We start from the raw sequence: 17,326 nt of genomic DNA, 5'->3' as shown, positions 1-17,326 counted from the left end.
CCCCCATACCTGGCTTGTCCTCATTCTCTAGTGTTCCAAAGGTGGTCTGTCTTCTGTGAATTCCTGACATTCCTAAATTCCCCAGGCCCAGGTACCCTCCTGGTCCAGAGGAGGGTGGCATGTGCCTCTTTGCTTCTCCCCTCCCCCAGGTTTGCTGGTAGAGGGAGTTGGGCCACTCCTATACCCTGAGTCACACAGCACTGGCTAGGCAGGGCTGCTCAGAGCTGGAGCTGTTCCTGCTAAAAGCTGAGAGCCAAGGCAGGCTGCTTAATCCGATTACTTGAGGCCCGGGGCTTGGGCTGGGCCTTGGGCAGAGGAGGGAGCAGGGTTCCCTCATGCCAGCCTCTGGAACCCTGGTGTCCAGCCTTCATTCCTTGTTGGTGTTCTGATCTAGCTTCAGGCTTTTTCTCCAGCATCCACATAACAGACTTCTCAGCTCTTGGGTTTCCTGGCTCCCCACTCCTGATTTGTAGATTGGAAGATAAAACTTGCCATAATTCAATGGCTGTGGAGAAATCTAAGTTTTGGCTAGAGCCGGAGTTAGGAGGGCTTAAGTTTTCTCACCTGGGGAAAGGGATTGAATCACCGCCCAAGCACCTGCTGGAATGACTCAGGAAACAAAAATGGCCTACCTCCCTCAGCCTGACTTTCTTGCCCCAAGGGCAGGTCCGGGGTTTGAGGAGTTATAGTCACCATGAAAGAAGTTGGGGTGGGGGGTGGGATGTTCCCAAGTTCCTCCTAGCACAACAGGTGACCCTGAGGGCATTTGATCCCTTGGTGGAAAGGAATTGGCTTTAAATTGCCAATGCTTAAGAAGGGAGGGGAGACAATCCTAACTAACAGCGGGCTGGAAGGCCTGCCATCTAGGTCTTGGGTGGGGAGGGGGTGTGGTACCCTGAGGGGGAATGTTGGGGGCTGAGACACGGGACACCTGAGTTTGCTTAAGGGTGGGGGGATGTTGGCGCCCTTAAGAAGGCATAGTCTTGTGGGAGGGACTGGGGAGGAGTCAGCCTTTAAAGGCTGTTCCCGGGTCTGGCCCGCCAGCTACAGACGCTGAGCCCAGGTGGGAGAGGTCCAGGGACTCTGGAGACGACAAAGGGAAGGTTTATGGTTTACCGCCTCCACTGAAGGTCGGTTTCGTGGCACCTGTGGGGAGGGGGAGAGGGACGGTCGTCTCCCAGTCGGTAGATCTTGAGGAAAGGAGAGCTCCTCTCCAGTACGGGTATCAGACACAGCGGATTTTACATTAGACTGTCTCCATACTGTGCCGAATTGGTTGGGAGCAAAGACTCCGTTTTAAGGTCTGGACTTGGGGATGATACATACTTTTTAAGGACTTGAGTACCTCCTCAACGACTCCAGACTGGGAAGACACTTGCATTTTCAGGGTCGACTCCTCATTTTGAGGGGAGGGCATTCAGGACGCCCTCTTAAAGCTTCCTCCAACCCATGGCGCTACCCGGCTCCTCCCAGGACCAGGCCTGGAGCCTGGAGCCTCCGGCTCCCGTGGCTGCTGCCGCCTCATCTTCGGGACCCCAGGAGCGAGAGGGCGCTGGGAGCCCTGTAGTCCCTGGGGGACTCCCCCCGGAGAAGGTGAAGCGGCCCATGAACGCGTTCATGGTGTGGAGCTCCGCCCAGCGCCGCCAGATGGCGCAGCAGAACCCAAAGATGCACAACTCGGAGATCTCCAAGCGCCTGGGCGCGCAGTGGAAGCTGCTGGGCGAGGACGAGAAGCGGCCCTTCGTGGAGGAGGCCAAGCGGCTCCGCGCACGGCACCTGCGCGACTACCCCGACTACAAGTATCGACCTCGGCGCAAGGCCAAAAGCTCGGGCACTGGAGCTCCCCACTTCAGCCAGGGAAGAGGCAGCTTGGCCGGCGGCGGCCCTTTCTGGGGGCCGGGGTACGCGACCACCCAGGCGAGCCGAGGCTTTGGGTACAGACCGCCCAACTACCCGACAGCCTACCTGCCCGGCAGCTACGGGTGAGTGCCTGGGAGCGGGGTGAGGAAGGAGACGCTTTGCCTCTCTCCTGGAGCCCGGGTGGGGGCGATGCCCCAGGGCCTGGCTGGAGGGGGACCTGAGCCCATCCAAGCTGAGGCTGCTCTGGTTGAGGTTTGGTGGGCACCTTCCCTTGTATCCCCAGGGCCCTGTGTAGGGTGGAGTGGGCAAGGGTTTTCCCAGGAGGCGTTTCCATCTCAACCTGGAGGTGGCGGCCCTGCAGGGACAGGTGACAGACCCCTTGATGTGACTGTGTTCTGGCTATCTGGACGCCCCATTTCCCCCTGCTTCTGGCCTATGTGTGACCAGCCTTTCCCAGCCTCCAGGGCAAGGAGAGGCCAAGCCCATTCTGCCCCTTCCTGGCCTGCTGCCCCAGGAAAACGAGGAAAACAGCTGCACAGCACGCAATAAGCATGCCCCAACAGGGCCGCACACTCTCTTAAGAGCCTAAGCCATCCTTGGGTCTGGTTCCATGTCTGCTGTACCCAGCGGCCTGGACAGCCAGGGCTGGGTGGGAGGCAAGTTCTACCCCTGTCTGTCCAGAACTGGTCAGACTCGTCCCTCACTTGGGAGCTGCACCTGAACCCAAGAAAAGCACCCTCTAACCCAGTGTTTCTCTCTCTGCAGCTCTTCCCACTGTAAACCGGAGGCCCCTTCGCCATGCTCCCTCCCTCAGAGCGACCCTAGGCTCCAGGGAGAGCTGCTCCCCCCCTATAGTCCCTACCTGCCCCCAGGCTCTCCCACTGCGTACAACCCTCCCCTCTCTGGTGCCCCCATGCCCCTAACCCACCTCTAACTCTCATGGACGTGGACCTCCGGGTAAGGGCCTCGCATTCTCCTTTTTCACTCAGAACCACCCCCTACTCCCAGGCTGCAAGCTACAGTTCACAGGCAGCCTGCAGTCTTCCCAGGAGAACAAGGGAGAACACACAACTTATATATTTTTTTTGTAGGACTGAACACAGTTTTGTATGACTAAATCATGTCTCTTGAGTCTTTATTGTCCCATCACTGTTTCCCCTCATTGCAACTGCAGCAGGAACTAGTCCCCATCTCCACTCCCTTCCGCCTGGACCTGCCAGAGCAAGAACCTCCTCACCCCACCCTGGGGCCCTGCCTGAGTCATTCCCCGCCCCCAGCACTGGAGTCCAGGAGACAGTTCCAGCCAGGCTGGGGAGGGAGGCAGCCACAGCCCTTAGTCCCTCCATTCCACAGTCCAGGCTTTGTCCTCGAGGGACAGAATGGGAGATGGGAGGACAGGGTAAGATATTTGTCCAGAATAGTGTTAAACAGCTGGAAATTGCTGCTAAAGGAGTCTCAGCCAAATGATTAATAGTACAGGTCCAGAACTTAGAAAAGCACTCCAATGTCAGAATGACAGTTTAAAAGACTCCGCCCCTGTTCTCTCCTTTTCTAAGGATCTGGGTCCACCAACTATCTATTTTCACTAAAAGCAAACCCTGGCTCAAGTTGCAATTGCAGAGGAATGGAGAATGATTAAGTCACACCAGCAGACTGGCTGAGATGGGCAGGACCCTGAGGTTGGATGGGCGAATGGAAACACGGAATGACTCCAGTGGCTGGCTCAGCCCTACTGCACCTTTTTCTGCTTGTGGGCAGGCTTTGCATTCCAGTAGAAGAGGAGCTGGGCAGCGATGAGGCCATTGCAGAGGGAGGAGACCACAAAGGTTCCAGCCAGGAGCAGGTCTCCAGTTTCCTGGTTGTAAGAGACAGAACCAGGGTCACTCTTCAGCATACCCCAAGAAAGGTTCCTCTAGGGACAAAGGTTCTAGAGAAGGGGCAACTTTAGCTCTTAGCTGGAAAGGTAAGATGAAATTTTAGTGCCTTCTAGAGGGAAGAAGGTGCGCTCACCTGAATGGAAGTGAAGATTCGGGCCAGGGAGCCCCCAAACAACAGAAAGACTGTGATGGCTGAGAGCTGACCTGTGTGCCCATTGCGGTAGTTGGTGGCTGCCTGGAGCAGCTAGGGGAGAAATTGAGACTTTTGGGCTGGTCCGAAGGTAGTGAGTTATCTCACTTGATTGTTCACAGTCAGTTACAGATTGAACTCCTTGTTCTACTACTTTCCCCCCTCCTCACTACTGCACTTGACTAGTCAAAAAAAAAAAAAAGAAAAAAAAAAAAGAGACTTTTGGTTCTGTCTTCCCATGCTCCCATCACTGATTTCCCCATTCTCCTTAGTCCAACACCCCCACACTTTGGCCTCCTTTTCGGCCTCTGCACCCTGCCCCCCTCCCAACATCCTTCCCCTTGCTCCTGGTACCTACCCTCCCCACAACCACAGCAGGCACGTTGGAGGCCTGGAGCAGGGTGACTACAGCCAAGGGCGTCAGAGGTGAAAGCAGCACCAGCAGGACCAGGGCGTAACAGGCTAGGAAAGCGACACCTGTGGGTTGGGGAGACAGAGTCCTCATCATCAACCTCTCAATGTCGGCCAGCTTCCCCAGGCCTAAGTTCCCAGTGGGTTCCCAGGAGCCAGCACAGCCTGCTCTTAGGTAAATCCTCCGCACCTTTTACAGTCTGTCCTCTGTAGTGCATGACCAGGAAGCAGATGGTAATTGTCTGGAGCATCAGGAACAGGGCTTCACCCCAAGAGCTGAAGAGTCAAGAGTTGGAAGGAATAAAGGTGGGCCTGGACAAAGCCAGCGAAAGCCTCCACAGCCCATCTACCTGGGGACACAATTCTCTGATTACTCTTTGTCCTTCATAGCATAGCCCCACTCATTCTGAATCCTGGGCATTCTTGAGATGCTCACCTCTTCATCACCTCCATTGGTGACAAACAGATTTCTTAAAGGGCTTAAGCTTTCCTGCCCCTTTACCTCCCTCACTTTAACCCCCACTACAGTTGTGGGCACATACCCTTGGGGATGAAGGGTGGGCCCCTCACCTGAATGGGAAGTTGTTGGTGATGCTGTAGGCCATGGTCCCAGTCAATGCCACTAACTCCAGCATTACTGACTGGAGACTCAGCCCTTCGGCACTCTTGGCTCCCAGGATTTTAAACACCTGGGGTAGCTTTACTGGGGAAAGGATGAGAAGGGCAGGGTTGAGGAGCCTCCATTCCTTAGGGGTGCAACAACAGCTACAGAACGGACTAGGAAGCAATGTTAACCCCACTTGCAGTTAAGGGACCCATACACTTCATGGCCTCTCAGCACCTCCCCCACTCATCCCAACAGCAGGAAAGAGAGATACATACCTAGAAGTGACCCAGCCACAATGCCCAGCCCCAGGCCTTTGCTGAGGAGAATCTTGAGACAGGGGACTGAGAAGAGAAAAACGGTTAAGCAGAGAGGATTCCTCCGAAATCCAGGCCAGGGCTCAAAGTGCTCCTATGGGCTGCCCCCCACCCCCACCTCCACCATCCTGGAAGGAAGTCTTGTATTGTCTAGGGGGAGAGACAATATGCCTGGTCCTTTCTGCTCCAAACCATCTCACATTCAGACCAGGTTACTTTCTAAAAATAGCTTTTAGCACAATGCCTTCCCTCCCACCCAATCTTCCATTTCCTACAAATTAACATGTAAACTCCTTGGCTTGACTTCCAAGACTCTCCATTGCCTCCCTGTATGAAGCTGAGCAATGCCCAAGAGTCCTCTGAGCCTTTATTTCCCTCCTCTGGGCACCTGGGCAGCCCAGTTCACCTGTCTTCTCTCTCTAAAGACAGACCTTCATGTCACTCATTCCTGAACCCTCTGATTGTCCCTCGTCCCCTAATCAGCGACTTAACCCTGCCTTTCCAGGACTTGCTTTTATGCCCTGGCCACCCACAACTTCTCTACCCTTGAAGGGTTCCCCTCAAGGAGCTTGACCCAGTGAGAGTCAGACTTTCATGGATCATGAATGTGCCCCACGAGCTCAGGGGAGGTACCATGAGCTGAGAAGGGCAGACCAAGAGGGCTTCCCAAAGGGTCTGATGTCTGAGGTGGACATTGCTGTAGAGTTGCTCCGCAAATACAATGAGGAAGGAAGGCAAATTATTCCAAAATTAGAGGATGAGGAAACGTGGAGGCTGGAAAGAAAGCAATCAGTGTGTGGCAAGAGCCTTTGGGGTGCCGATGAGGGCCTGATTCACCAGGGGCTTTGAATTAAATTTAACCCTGCTAGCGAGCTAATAAAGGTTGCAATGATTTGACCTGGTTTTTATTTTGTTTCGTAAAATCTCAGTCTTCTCGTTTCTCATTGTCGACAAGCCCAAACTTCACAAAGAAGTACTTCAGACTTCCCCTCTTGCCCAAATATGGCGTCCTCCCTCTATGGAGGAGAGACACTTCCGCCCCTCTCAGAAGTGACTTCCGCCCAGCTCGACATGGCAGAAGTCACCGCTGTCATTTAGTCGGCAGTCACGCCTTGGACTTAGGGTTTGCGGTTGTTCGAGCAGGACTTGGATCCGATGCTGAATAAAACTCACCGTGAAGCAAGTCCCACTGGACGAAAAGTTGGTCGTAGCATTTCTCAGGTAAAAGAATCGGCACCAGCGCCCGTTTGAGCAGTCCGTCTACCTCGGCCGCCATATTGTAAACCTCGCTTCCGCCAGTCTCTACAGACCGTCATTGCCTTATATTGCGCGTGCGCACCCGGGCACTCCGCCTCTTGTTCTTTTCCCGCGACGAAGCTGGACCGCCCCCTAGCCTCCGCTCTTTCTTCCGCCACCCCAGCTTCAGTAGCGTAAAATAGGTCTCATTCAGAGACCACGTTTTGGAAGGATTTCGGTGTTCGCATTGTAAAGCTGTACGCCTGCGCTGTTAGACCTTCCGCGCCTTTGTTTACGCTTCCAGTTCAGAAGCGAAATTTATCCCCCTGCCTTTTTCCGCTCTTCCTGCTAGGCGCCATCTTGCTTTCTCGCAGCCAACTTTATATTGTTCGAAGTTGAGAGAGAAGGAGCATTATTCAAAATGGCGTTGAGTAAGGGCGCTTGTAGCTCTTTTTCTCCTGTTGTTTCGGCGTCTCCAGAGGGAACAGCGCTGGCGGGAGCAGGACAGTCTGCACTGGGCAGCTCTCCTTAGGCACCGGGCCGCGCACACCCACCTTGGAAGATGGGTGCACCAGCAACTGCTGGGCCAGGGACAGTGAAGCAGAGGAGGTGGGGGAGGCGAGCCCAGCTGGGGAGCTGGCAGTCTCCGTGAAGCCCAGGGTGGGGAATCCCCTGGCTTTGGCCTGATGTGGCAGCCCTGGGTTCTCCCCCACTCCTCTGGCCCGAGGGCACACCACGTGCTGAGCAAGGACTTAAAGTGAGGCCCAGTGGGCACAGCAGCTTTACTTGGGAGAGGGCACCTTCCATTACTTAGTGCTGCATGCCACCCAGCGCCAGGACGCCAACCCAGGTTGCGCCATCCCGCTGTCTAGCAGCCCTTGGGTGGCTCCTGCTCCACAGTTTGCAAGGTCACAGGGGTTGTCTGCAGGTAGTGGCGGGGCTGCCCTAATGGGGCGCGTCTCCAGGCTTTCTGAGACCTACAGCTGGTGGGCGCTCATCCTAGCCCCCAGCGATTGTGCCACAGCCTGCTGTAAAGAAAGGGACTGGCATTCAGTAGTGGTACAGACTATGGCCATGTGGGAGGCCGTTCCTCACATGGACATGAGCTTCCCTGGGAATGACACTGCCTGCCCCCTCACCCCCAATCAGGTACTGGGGACATCAGGGTTGGTTGGGTGGGTGACCCAAGCTGGGGGGCATGCTGTTCCCAGGAGCACAGAGGGTGAGTGTGCAGGTCAGAGTACCTAATGGTCCTGTGGTTGACGCAGCCCATCGCAGGTGGGCTAGGAGAATCCCACGTGCAGCAAGGGTTTAGTCAGGCTTTTCAGCTAGCCCTGGACAGGGCGGGACATTATCATTGCTCAGGAGCCCCTGGTGCTGCCTCCAGAAATGAAATTCCACAGCCACCCTCTCATTGCTTTGGCTGCTGCACCTGTAACTGTGTGTGAAGTGGGGAAAGAGACTTCTGGGATGGATGGCTCCAGGGCTTGCTGGAGAGAGGGAACTGGAGCAGCCAATAGTCCCAGAAAAGAGGAAGGGACAGAGTGGCAGACACAACACCAGCTGTGCCAGCCTCTGGGGGTGAACCCATGAGGGAATTTGGTCACATACTGACATTTTGTTCCTCCTCTACCAGTTGTTTCTGGCTCCCTGAGACTCAACCATGGAAGGCACAGAAAGGCATTTGACAAGGAACTCATGGCTTTTAATCCTGGCGGGACAAGGGAAACCAAAGACAAAGATTTGAGTAGGTTTCACTACTCTTCCTGCTGGGAATGGGGGAGGGGAAATCTCACATTTAATAAAAATCTCTCCGCCCTTCCCTCCCAATTGCATTATCTCTATTTTTTTTGTTCTTCAAGAAAGAAAAGGAAGGAAGATGACTCTGTCTTTGAGTCAGTTGCACGGTGAGGAAATGAGGGTGCCCTGGGGGCTGGGGCAGATGCTCAGAGGGGTTGGTAGGTGGGTGGGCGTCTCCGGACAATGCAGAAGGCAACAAGCACCAGGGCGAGGAGGCCAAGGAAGATCAGGCCGATGATGAGAGGCAGCAGGATGGATCGGTCGCTGGGGCAAGAGAAACCTGGCAGAAGGACAGGGCAAGTGGGCATTGCAACATGGTGGCTGAGATAAAGGTAGGAGGAAGGGATGTGGGAGACGTTGGGGAGTAGGAGACTGGTGAGGAGCTCACCATGAAAACTCGGCAATAAATTAAAGGGGAAAATGAGCAGAGTCCTGCAGAGGAGGGGACATTGCCCTATAGGCATGACAAGCCTGAGAGAGGGAGGAAATTTGGGGGCTTAAAACGGGAGATGACTGACTTATAGGTCTGGGGAAGGGGATTTCAGTGCGGTGGGATAATTGTGGGAGAGAAAAAGGAGGTAGGTCTTACTTGGCCCAAAGACCCCTGTGTGGGGCAGCTGAGCAGCCTGTAGTCTCAGGGAGAGCAGGTCGAGGTGGAAGGCTGGTGAAAGCATGATGCTCGAGTTTCTGCAACTGAAGCTCCAGCCCAGGGGTGCTTGGAGATCTCGAAGGGATGAATTCTGAACTGAGAATGTCCACTCTGAAGGAGTGAGGAAGGGTCAGGTCCTGTCCACCTTCCCACCCCAGCCTAGTCCCATCAGGAGCTCCGGCATCTAGTGTTAGCAAAGAGGAAGGTTACTCACGTGCTGCCCTGGGGAAGGACACATTGTACTCCACAGCCATGTAGCTCAGGTAGACAGTGCTCTGCTGTGGGTCCTGGGGGAACAGAAAGGCTCGGGGCAGCAGGGGGAGTGGAGTGAGGATTATAGGGATGGGGCACTGGGAGGGCGTGTGAGGGATGAGGGTGAAGTCTCTGAGCTATACCTGCTGGAATCCAAAGCTGAGCTGTCCATAGGGGAATGAGAGAAGCAGGTGGGGGTGAGGACCCTCACAGCCCCCCTCGGTCTTGGTTTTGTTGGGGTTCAGTACAGAGATGCCCCAGGCCTGCGGAAGTTAAAGATACAGGATCACGAGACTACATGGCCACTATTCTTCCTTCCTCCCTCTAAGCCATAGCATGTCCCTTCCTTCCCCTCACGTCCCCTGCTGTGATTTAGCTTTACCTCTGCTCCACCCTGGGTTGGGTACAAGACTCGAATCTGAATCTGGGCATGGAGCTGGACGCAGGGCTGGGAACCGTTAGTCCACGTGTAGTTTCCAATGGCCCCCTGGGAGCCTGGGCTAGGGCTTGGAGGGGGTGGAGGTGGTCCTGGGTGGGGGGAACTGGTGGACAGTCCCGGGCTGGTGGTAGTGCTGTTGCTTGTGGGATGAACTGTGGCATTTCCATGACTGGTGGTGGTGGCAGGATTGTGAGTGGCAGTTGTGGGTCCCTGGCTGGTGGCAGTGCTGTTGCTTGTGGGATGAACTGTGACATTTCCATGACTGGTGGTGGTGGCAGGATTGTGAGTGGCAGTTGTGGGTCCCTGGGTGGTGCCTGTGGTGGTGGCTCTGTGAGTGGTAGTTTTGTGGCTCTTGGTAGTCCTGTGGCTGGTTGTTCCAGGGCTTGTAGTGCTTTCTGTAGCTGTCGGTGTCACCGTGAAGGATGGAAGCAGAGTGGCCGATTTTTTATGAGGATGATCATTCCCTGTGCCCTGGGCTTTCAACAGAGGTGAGAGAGACTGGTTAGTAAGTAACCCAAGGGCAGGCTCCTTCCCAGAGGCTCCCTCCCTCCAGCCCTTTCTCCTTACCTGCTAGTAGCCCCAGCAAGGCCCCGGAGAAAATCACAGCCAGCCTCATGGCAGGACCGCCTCACCCAAAGTCCAGCTAAGCAGTGAGGACCAGTTGCTCAACCCTATTCCCTCAGCCTTCTCTCTCAGAAAGGAGGAAACGAAAGACTTTTACTTCCTGTTACTGAACAATCCCACCCCCAACCTGACTCAGGCACCTCAGCTCCAGCCACCAACCTCTTAGTCATTTATCTTTGTAATTAAGTGAGGAGACTATTGGCCCCAGCTTTATAAGCGGAACTGTCAGTCAGGGCAAAGTCAAGAGTATCACGTGGACACAGAATGAGATGGAGAGTTCTGGGGCAGTTCATCCATAGGGGCTCATTTGTCTGTCTCAGCAGAACCTGCTCAGCAGCTGTGGCAGGCAGTTGTAAGGCTAGCTGAGAACCAGCAGTTCCCTCCCTCAGTGGCCTCCCAGGAAGTGAGCTCAGCAGGAACTAGAAACAGTTCATCTCCACTCCCATTCCCCTTGACCCCTTTACTCTCCTACCCATCACTTCCTCTTAGCCCAGGCACGTGAAGCACTCATGACAGTGCACACCCAACTCCTCCAGGGGGTCGCACTCTCCTGTTCACTTTACTTTTATCAGGGCTGCAGGTCCGGGGGGAACAGAGGAAAGGGATCGCCTGTAACTTAAATGGCATTCAGAAGGAAGCAACACAGCCAAGTTATTAGCTGGTGAAGGGGGAGGTGACATGTACCCATAGCAGGTGGGGAGAGGGAAGGGGAGGTTAAGAAATGAGAAGCCCAAACAGGCAGTTTCCAAGTCATTTTATTCAGAATTTTGTGTTTGTTTCCTGAATCAATAAATACTATACAAAACAATGTAAAAATGGCTACCATTTTCTCTCCCCTGCTCCCCCCACCTGGGGACAATCCCCTGGACCTCACTTGGGGGTTTCAGGGATTTTGCCTCCAGATTTGGTCCAGCAAATGAGGTTGAGTGGCATATATAGCCCCTTGAATCATTTTCAAAGGAATTTGGCTGGGGCGGGGAGAGCCTCTGGGATCTGGAGGTTGACTAGGTTAGGGAAATGGATTAGTGTTTTTTGGGAGCAGAGACGGCGCCTGGGGCAAGAGCCTACCCCAAAGAAAAGGGTGTCTAAAATGTTCACGGTTCCTTCTTTTGCCTCAAAAAGTGACATTTATTCAAAGAAAAAAAAAAATGACAAGATGTCCATCCCTTGGCTCCCTTCCCTCCCCCCTCCTGCTGCTCTTCAGCCCCCCAAGATTGAACCCTGGCTGGGGCTAGGTAGCAGGACAGCCCCTCAGATGAGGTCAGCAACATTGAGGGGCATCTCCTCAATGGAGGTGTTGTAGAAGGTCTCGATGTCTCGAAGAGTCCTCTTGTCTTCTTCTGTCACCATGTTAATTGCCACACCCTTACGGCCAAACCGTCCACCACGACCAATTCTGAAAAACAGGGTAAGAAAGGGGATGACGATTAGGAACACCAAAAGCTTCAGCCAGAGGTTGGGCCCGGGTTCCAGATCTACGCTTACCTGTGAATATAGTTTTCCCTGTTGGTAGGAAGGTCATAGTTGATGACTAAAGAAACCTGCTGCACATCAATGCCTCTGGCCTATGGCAAGAAAGACAACAACATCAACATGTGACTAAGAAAGAGGACAAAATCCATCCCAAGGGACTCAGAGCATACATGTAGGCAGCCAAGGGAAGGCAAAGGAAACGAGCATCTTCTGTCCTCAGAAGACCTTAGGCATGCCTGATTTTATTCCAAGTTGCTACTTTCCTGAGAGAGGCACTAGCTGGCCCCTTGGAGAGGGAATCACCTTGGATTCTCCCTTCTTCCTTTCCTGTTTGCTCTAAATTCCCCTCTACTCACCAGCAGGTCAGTGGTAATCAATACTCGGCTAGAGCCAGAACGGAACTCTCTCATGATCACATCTCGTTCTTTTTGGTCCATATCTCCATGCTAGAAGAGAGAAGCGTGGAGCAGGTAGGCAAATGAGCACCAGCAAAACTGGCTTTAGACAGGACTCTGACTGACATCCACAGTAAGCTGGTAACAAGGGGGAAAATTCACCATGGCAGAAACAGTGAAATCTCGGGCATGCATCTTCTCAGTGAGCCAATCGACCTTCCTTCGGGTGTTGATGAAGATGACTGCCTGGGTGATGGTCAGGGTTTCATACAAGTCACACAGCGTGTCCAGCTTCCACTCCTGGAGGTGGGGGGAAATTATCAGTCAGGGGCTATACCCAACAACTTACTGCCAGGCCCGCCTCCTGCACTGGGCCCCACCTCTCGTTCCACATTGATGTAGAATTGACGGATACCCTCCAGGGTTAATTCTTCCTTCTTGACAAGAATCCGGATGGGGTCCCTCATGAACTTCTTGGTCACCTCAAGCACATCAGAAGGCATTGTAGCTGACAGCAAAACCACCTAATGAAAAAACAAGTCAGCTTTAGGGTGGTAAATACTTCATTGGTGCATGCCCCTCCCTTCCCCTTGTATACCTAAAAACCAAAGTGGATGCAGAATACGGTTTCAGGTGAGGGTAAGAATCTAGAATTCTGTATGGTTCCTCTGGTACTTACACTGTTCTTTGCCCCAACTACACCAGCATCTAGAACCATTGCTATACAAAAAAAAGCCTGCCTTTCTCACCTGGGTGTTGCTGTTGAGCTTTTGGAATATGTCATAGATCTGGTCCTTAAATCCTCGGCTTAACATTTCATCAGCTTCATCCAGTACAAACATCTTGATGTATTTGGGAGCTAGATTAGAAAAAAAATACCAACGTATGTAGTAATAAGGGAAATGTGAAATATGTTCTTTCCTGATAAAGAATACAAAGGGGACAGGTTGTCTGCTCTCAGAATACAGAGACTGATCCTTTGCCCAGGACCTCCCTGCCAGGCCAGACAACAGCCCTGGGAAGTAGAACACTACCTGGGCTGAGACGACAGGGAAGCCAGGCTCAGATGACACGCATGGGGTTCATCACAGAGCAACTTTTAGTGAAGGGGAAACTAGCATCCTTGGGAATGGCATTGGCTTAAGCTACAAGACTAGGAAAACACGCACAAGAGGGAAGTGACCCAGAGGGCTGGAAAATTAAGTTACTTACACAGGTATCTCCGGTTAAGCATGTCAAACACTCGGCCAGGGGTACCCACGATGATATGGGGAGCTTCCATCTGCAGTTTCTGCACCTCAGCACGCACGTTGGTGCCCCCAATACAGGCATGACAGGAGGCACCCATGTAGTCCCCTAATGCCATGACCACCTTCTGTATCTGAGCCCAGAGAAGATAGGTGTTCACATATCAGCTAGAACTGTCCAGGCCCCGTTTTTAATGCTTCTTATATATTTGCTATTTTCAACTACTATGAGATATGCACTATTATTAAACTTACTTTCCAGGTGAAAAACAAGCAGAGGTTAAATAACCCACTTATGATCATTCTGCCAATAAATAGCAAAGACAGGACTCAAACCCAGTCTGGTTTCTCAGTGTACATGGATTCACAATGCCTCCCCGAAATAATTGTAATAGTTTCCCATTCTAGACAAAATCCTTAACTTTACTAAAAGCCAGTTGTGATCTGTTTATTTTATTTCACAGCAACCAGTTTTATGAACTGGATGACACATATGCACGTCCTGTTGCACCCCTGCCACAGAACCCAAGCTAGGTAGTAATGTCCACACTTAAAAAAGCATGCTTTGGTTATGATGTAACTTCTTGCTTACTACATTACCTGTGTCCAGAATAATCATTACATCTGCCAAACATGTAAAAATATTATCTGAGCCTCAGTATTTATGAAACTAGTGTTTGTGACTCTTTCCCCTCTAACACTCAGAAAGAAAATGGGAGTCCAGCATTAGAATTTTATGTGCCCTAGGCATGAAACAGCTCTGGCCACCAACCCAGGCATCAAGCTAGGATGAACAAAGGACTGTCAGTCTGCTCTGCCCCTGACTGATATAAGAGCAACACCACCAGTGAGGTGTCTCTTTGCCCATTGCCAGGGGGTTTGTCCACAAAGCAGCCACCAAACTCGCCTAGCCAGCCAGGCTCCACCCAGTAGCCTTCCCATTTGACACAGGAAATGGGTGGAGAAGTGGTAGCTATATTTGGGAAAGAAATGGCTTATAATTAACCCAACAAGTCTTGAAAGAGCTAGAAGTCATCAACTCATCTCCCTTAGTAAGGAGCACCTATCTCTTCTTCCTCCAAGGTGGGAGCAGTTGACTTCCCTGACTTTTGGTGTGCTTATCACCCCTAAATCAGCCGTTCAGGGGGGAAAAGCCACATTCTTACCTGCTGAGCCAATTCTCGAGTGGGTGCTAGGACCAAGGCCTGGGTGGCCTTTAGATCCAACTCAATCTGCTGCAGAATTGATATAGCAAATGTGGCCGTTTTCCCAGTCCCAGATTGGGCTTGAGCGATCACATCATAACCTAAACAGATAAACAGGAGGAGTTAAATGTGGTACAATGTATATACTGTAGGCTCATGGGACCTTCAAGCCTTAGTGATATCCATAAGCAAGCAACATTACAAATTTAGCATGCTTCAGAAACTTTACTTCACCAATCACCATAGTTACACAATGAAAACAAATCAGAAAATAAAAACATATTATTAACTCATTTAATATACCAAGTTGGGACAGAAATAAAACTATAAAACCAAGCACAAGCTGGCTACAATACTACTCATTAAAGGAAAACCAGCAATTCATGTGACCAAGGCATGAACCAGGCATAGGCAGAGACCAAAAGCCAAGCTGGGATAAACAAGGGGTTGCTTTGTCCCTGGCTGATATGAGATGGGCACCACCAACCAGATGCCACTCTACCCAGGGCTGGGACAGTCCAGAATCTAATGTTCTGGGGCCAAAGAGTCTCACCCTTGATACAAGGAAGAATGGCTCGCTGCTGGATGGCAGAGGGCTTCTCAAAACCATAGGCATAGATACCACGGAGGAGGGACTCCGAGAGGTTCATGTCATCAAAGCTGTCAACAATCTCATTCCAGTTACTCTGTAGGATGCAAGGAAATTAAAGCCTGAGTGGTGTTAAGAGGTGGGCTGGGCTCTAGCACTGTAGCAAGTAGGATCTGGTGCCTACACCAAAGCTTCAGTGCCCAAAAGCCCCCCCCCCCCCACTTTAGGGAAGCCAGATGCTTACAGATGGTCTGAGAAGTCACTCTAAGGGGCCAGTCTACTTAACTTCACACTAACATGAGGCTGAGGACTGTAGGAGAGGAGGACAGGACTCAATTTGAATGTCACGTTTTACACACATCCTCGGGAACATAAATAAGGATTTCCAACAAACCACTGTAAAGGAGGTCAGATACTCATGGAAGGGGGCTTCACTAATGCCAGTTAAGTATGCATTTAAGATGAACCTTCTGCTCTGCTTTAACTTATACTTAAATCATGGAACAACTCCAGAAACCTGGGGTCACAGTAGCACTGCGCTTCTCAGAGATGGAGGGCAGTGGTGGTAGGGGCTCAGTCTCACCTCGATGACGCCTTCGGGCTCCATCCCATCGGGGCCATTGTCTCTGGATCTGTTGGTTTAAAGCACGGAGTTTTGTCTCCTGCCCAACTGAAGCACTCAAATCCTGACAGCCGGGCTCTTTCTGTAAGCAACTGGCCCTGAATGATGCCATCAACCCTCACTCCCAGATTCTAGCCTCACTAGTTCTCAAAACACAGTCAAGTAAGTTACTTTAAAACTGAACCAAGCCTTTGCCCCATCCCAGCAGCAGCTCTGGCCAAGCCGCCCTGGAAATGATGGGGTAACCCTTCCCTAAGGACCCAAAGGCTGGAGGGCTTGCCGCCACGCTCAGTGCCCGGATGTGGTGCCTGCTACCAGGCCCACGTGTCCTGGGCCTGGCCGCTCAAATCCCAAGCGCGTGCACCTCCCAACACAGCACCAGGGCGCCGGAAGTCCCGCCCTTCACCTCCCAGATCCGAGGGTAGGACATCCCCTTCCCCCCACGTCATCCCGCCCGCGCTCTCTCCCACCCCTCCAGCCGATCACCCCCCTCACAGTGCCCGGATGTGGGAGGCCGCGGGCGGTGGCGGCCTCGCGCACAATGAGCCCCAGCCGAGCTAGCAAAGGGGGACATTGCACAACACTTAGAAGCGAAGCGGACTGGGGGAGGGGAACATCTCAGACGGCCATGTGCTCGCTCCCTCGACCACCCGGCGGCGTGCCCCCCCCCCACCTCCATGGAACAATCCACATCCCGCCCGCCCCCGTCGCGAAATGGCGTCGCCCTCCCATACCTCTGGCCGCTCACCCCCGAAGCAAAGTGGACCTGCCCATCCGCAGTTTGCCAATTGCCCGGCTTGTGCGGCAAAATGGACCTGCCCTCCCGGCGCCGGGTGGGCTCCTGGTGCCTCACGCGGCCGCTCCTCGGGGTTAGGCTCAGTCCTGGCCGTCAAGAAAACCAGCACACTGAACGGCCGGTTTCTTTTCCCCCGACCCATATTTCAACCGCGAAGAAGCGAGTGGATCTGAACACCCAGCCACCCCCGCCTCTCCCGAGTGGTACCGTCAGAATCCTTCGGAGTCCCCAGCGCGAGCCCTCCCCCCGGCACAGCGAGGCAACCGGACCTGCCTGCCGGCTCTGAGCCACCTAGCTGCGGCCGCCTCTGCCTTTCTTTCCCACGCTAAGTCGCGACCTCGTCTCACCACTCAGCACCGGGACTTCTCGCACGGCACCGCCTTAGGCCGAGGCCTCGTAACGAACCTCGCACACTCGGCCCTAGCCGGGCTGTCCTCGCCTTCCGCCTCGGCCCTGGTGGCAGCACTGGCCATGGACCTTCCCCCACACACCCCCAGGACGGTTCCTCCCGGCTTGGTTTCCCCCGCAACCCTGGTGGGCCTCTCAGCTCCCCCCGGCGGGCCCCTCGGAAGGGAGCGGCAGGGTAAGTAGGCACAACCTCCTGCAAATGCCTTTCTTACCGGGAATCCTGACTCGCAGACATGATCCTTAGAAACTAGGGCGGAGTGCCCGCCTATCGACAACTTATAGAGCACCCGACCCCGCCCCAGCCATCGCATTGGCTTGCCCGCCTCGGCCCC

The 17,326-nt window shown here is 53.3% G+C and overlaps 4 protein-coding genes, 3 non-coding genes and 1 pseudogene across 10 annotated transcripts; 1 reads left to right on the top strand and 7 right to left on the bottom strand.

Annotated features, from left to right (window-relative positions):
* The first annotated feature begins 1,394 nt into the window (after positions 1 to 1,394).
* SOX15 (SRY-box transcription factor 15) lies at positions 1,395 to 2,894 on the top strand. Its single transcript, XM_069482022.1, has 2 exons — positions 1,395 to 1,982; positions 2,626 to 2,894. The coding sequence occupies exons 1-2, from the start codon at positions 1,450 to 1,452 to the stop codon at positions 2,792 to 2,794; spliced, it is 702 nt and encodes a 233-aa protein (XP_069338123.1). The 5' UTR covers positions 1,395 to 1,449; the 3' UTR covers positions 2,795 to 2,894.
* Positions 2,895 to 2,947: 53 nt separating this feature from the next.
* Positions 2,948 to 6,753, bottom strand: MPDU1 (mannose-P-dolichol utilization defect 1). Of its 2 annotated transcripts, XM_069482021.1 has the most exons (7): positions 6,433 to 6,550; positions 5,221 to 5,286; positions 4,909 to 5,041; positions 4,529 to 4,614; positions 4,286 to 4,404; positions 3,871 to 3,981; positions 2,948 to 3,715 (listed from the first exon to the last, which is right to left on the bottom strand). In XM_069482021.1, exons 1-7 carry the CDS (start codon positions 6,533 to 6,535, stop codon positions 3,590 to 3,592), a joined length of 744 nt encoding a protein of 247 aa, XP_069338122.1. In that variant the 5' UTR covers positions 6,536 to 6,550; the 3' UTR covers positions 2,948 to 3,589. The 2 variants fall into 2 exon arrangements, with proteins under 2 accessions (XP_069338122.1, XP_069338121.1); XM_069482020.1 differs by lacking the exon at positions 4,286 to 4,404 and having other exon boundaries at positions 4,468 to 4,614; positions 6,433 to 6,753.
* Positions 6,754 to 8,112: 1,359 nt separating this feature from the next.
* On the bottom strand, positions 8,113 to 10,583 carry CD68 (CD68 molecule). 2 transcript variants are annotated; one of them, XM_069483313.1, is made up of 6 exons: positions 10,203 to 10,583; positions 9,579 to 10,111; positions 9,340 to 9,459; positions 9,159 to 9,231; positions 8,885 to 9,055; positions 8,113 to 8,575 (listed from the first exon to the last, which is right to left on the bottom strand). In XM_069483313.1, exons 1-6 carry the CDS (start codon positions 10,249 to 10,251, stop codon positions 8,442 to 8,444), a joined length of 1,080 nt encoding a protein of 359 aa, XP_069339414.1. In that variant the 5' UTR covers positions 10,252 to 10,583; the 3' UTR covers positions 8,113 to 8,441. The 2 variants fall into 2 exon arrangements, with proteins under 2 accessions (XP_069339414.1, XP_069339415.1); XM_069483314.1 differs by having other exon boundaries at positions 9,579 to 10,030.
* A 413-nt stretch (positions 10,584 to 10,996) lies between these two features.
* EIF4A1 (eukaryotic translation initiation factor 4A1) lies at positions 10,997 to 17,252 on the bottom strand. Of its 2 annotated transcripts, none has more exons than XM_069482009.1 (11): positions 17,207 to 17,252; positions 15,752 to 15,800; positions 15,133 to 15,265; positions 14,541 to 14,680; positions 13,340 to 13,508; positions 12,877 to 12,986; positions 12,508 to 12,651; positions 12,290 to 12,427; positions 12,089 to 12,178; positions 11,745 to 11,824; positions 10,997 to 11,655 (listed from the first exon to the last, which is right to left on the bottom strand). In XM_069482009.1, exons 1-11 carry the CDS (start codon positions 17,227 to 17,229, stop codon positions 11,511 to 11,513), a joined length of 1,221 nt encoding a protein of 406 aa, XP_069338110.1. In that variant the 5' UTR covers positions 17,230 to 17,252; the 3' UTR covers positions 10,997 to 11,510. The 2 variants fall into 2 exon arrangements, with proteins under 2 accessions (XP_069338110.1, XP_069338112.1); XM_069482011.1 differs by having other exon boundaries at positions 11,745 to 11,762.
* On the bottom strand, positions 11,901 to 12,042 carry LOC138392763 (small nucleolar RNA SNORA67). The gene has a single exon (XR_011235039.1). It is a non-coding gene; the product is annotated as a small nucleolar RNA SNORA67 (small nucleolar RNA).
* Positions 13,081 to 13,221, bottom strand: LOC138392805 (small nucleolar RNA SNORD10). The gene has a single exon (XR_011235072.1). It is a non-coding gene; the product is annotated as a small nucleolar RNA SNORD10 (small nucleolar RNA).
* LOC138392777 (small nucleolar RNA SNORA48) lies at positions 14,109 to 14,253 on the bottom strand (annotated as a pseudogene).
* On the bottom strand, positions 14,961 to 15,095 carry LOC138392775 (small nucleolar RNA SNORA48). The gene has a single exon (XR_011235051.1). It is a non-coding gene; the product is annotated as a small nucleolar RNA SNORA48 (small nucleolar RNA).
* Positions 17,253 to 17,326: the final 74 nt, after the last annotated feature.

This window comes from Eulemur rufifrons, chromosome 9, assembly GCF_041146395.1.
Source record: "Eulemur rufifrons isolate Redbay chromosome 9, OSU_ERuf_1, whole genome shotgun sequence".
Taxonomy (NCBI): Eukaryota; Metazoa; Chordata; class Mammalia; order Primates; family Lemuridae; genus Eulemur; species Eulemur rufifrons.
The sequence above is the reverse complement of the archived record's forward strand: the minus strand, read 5'-3'. Positions and strand labels throughout refer to the sequence as shown.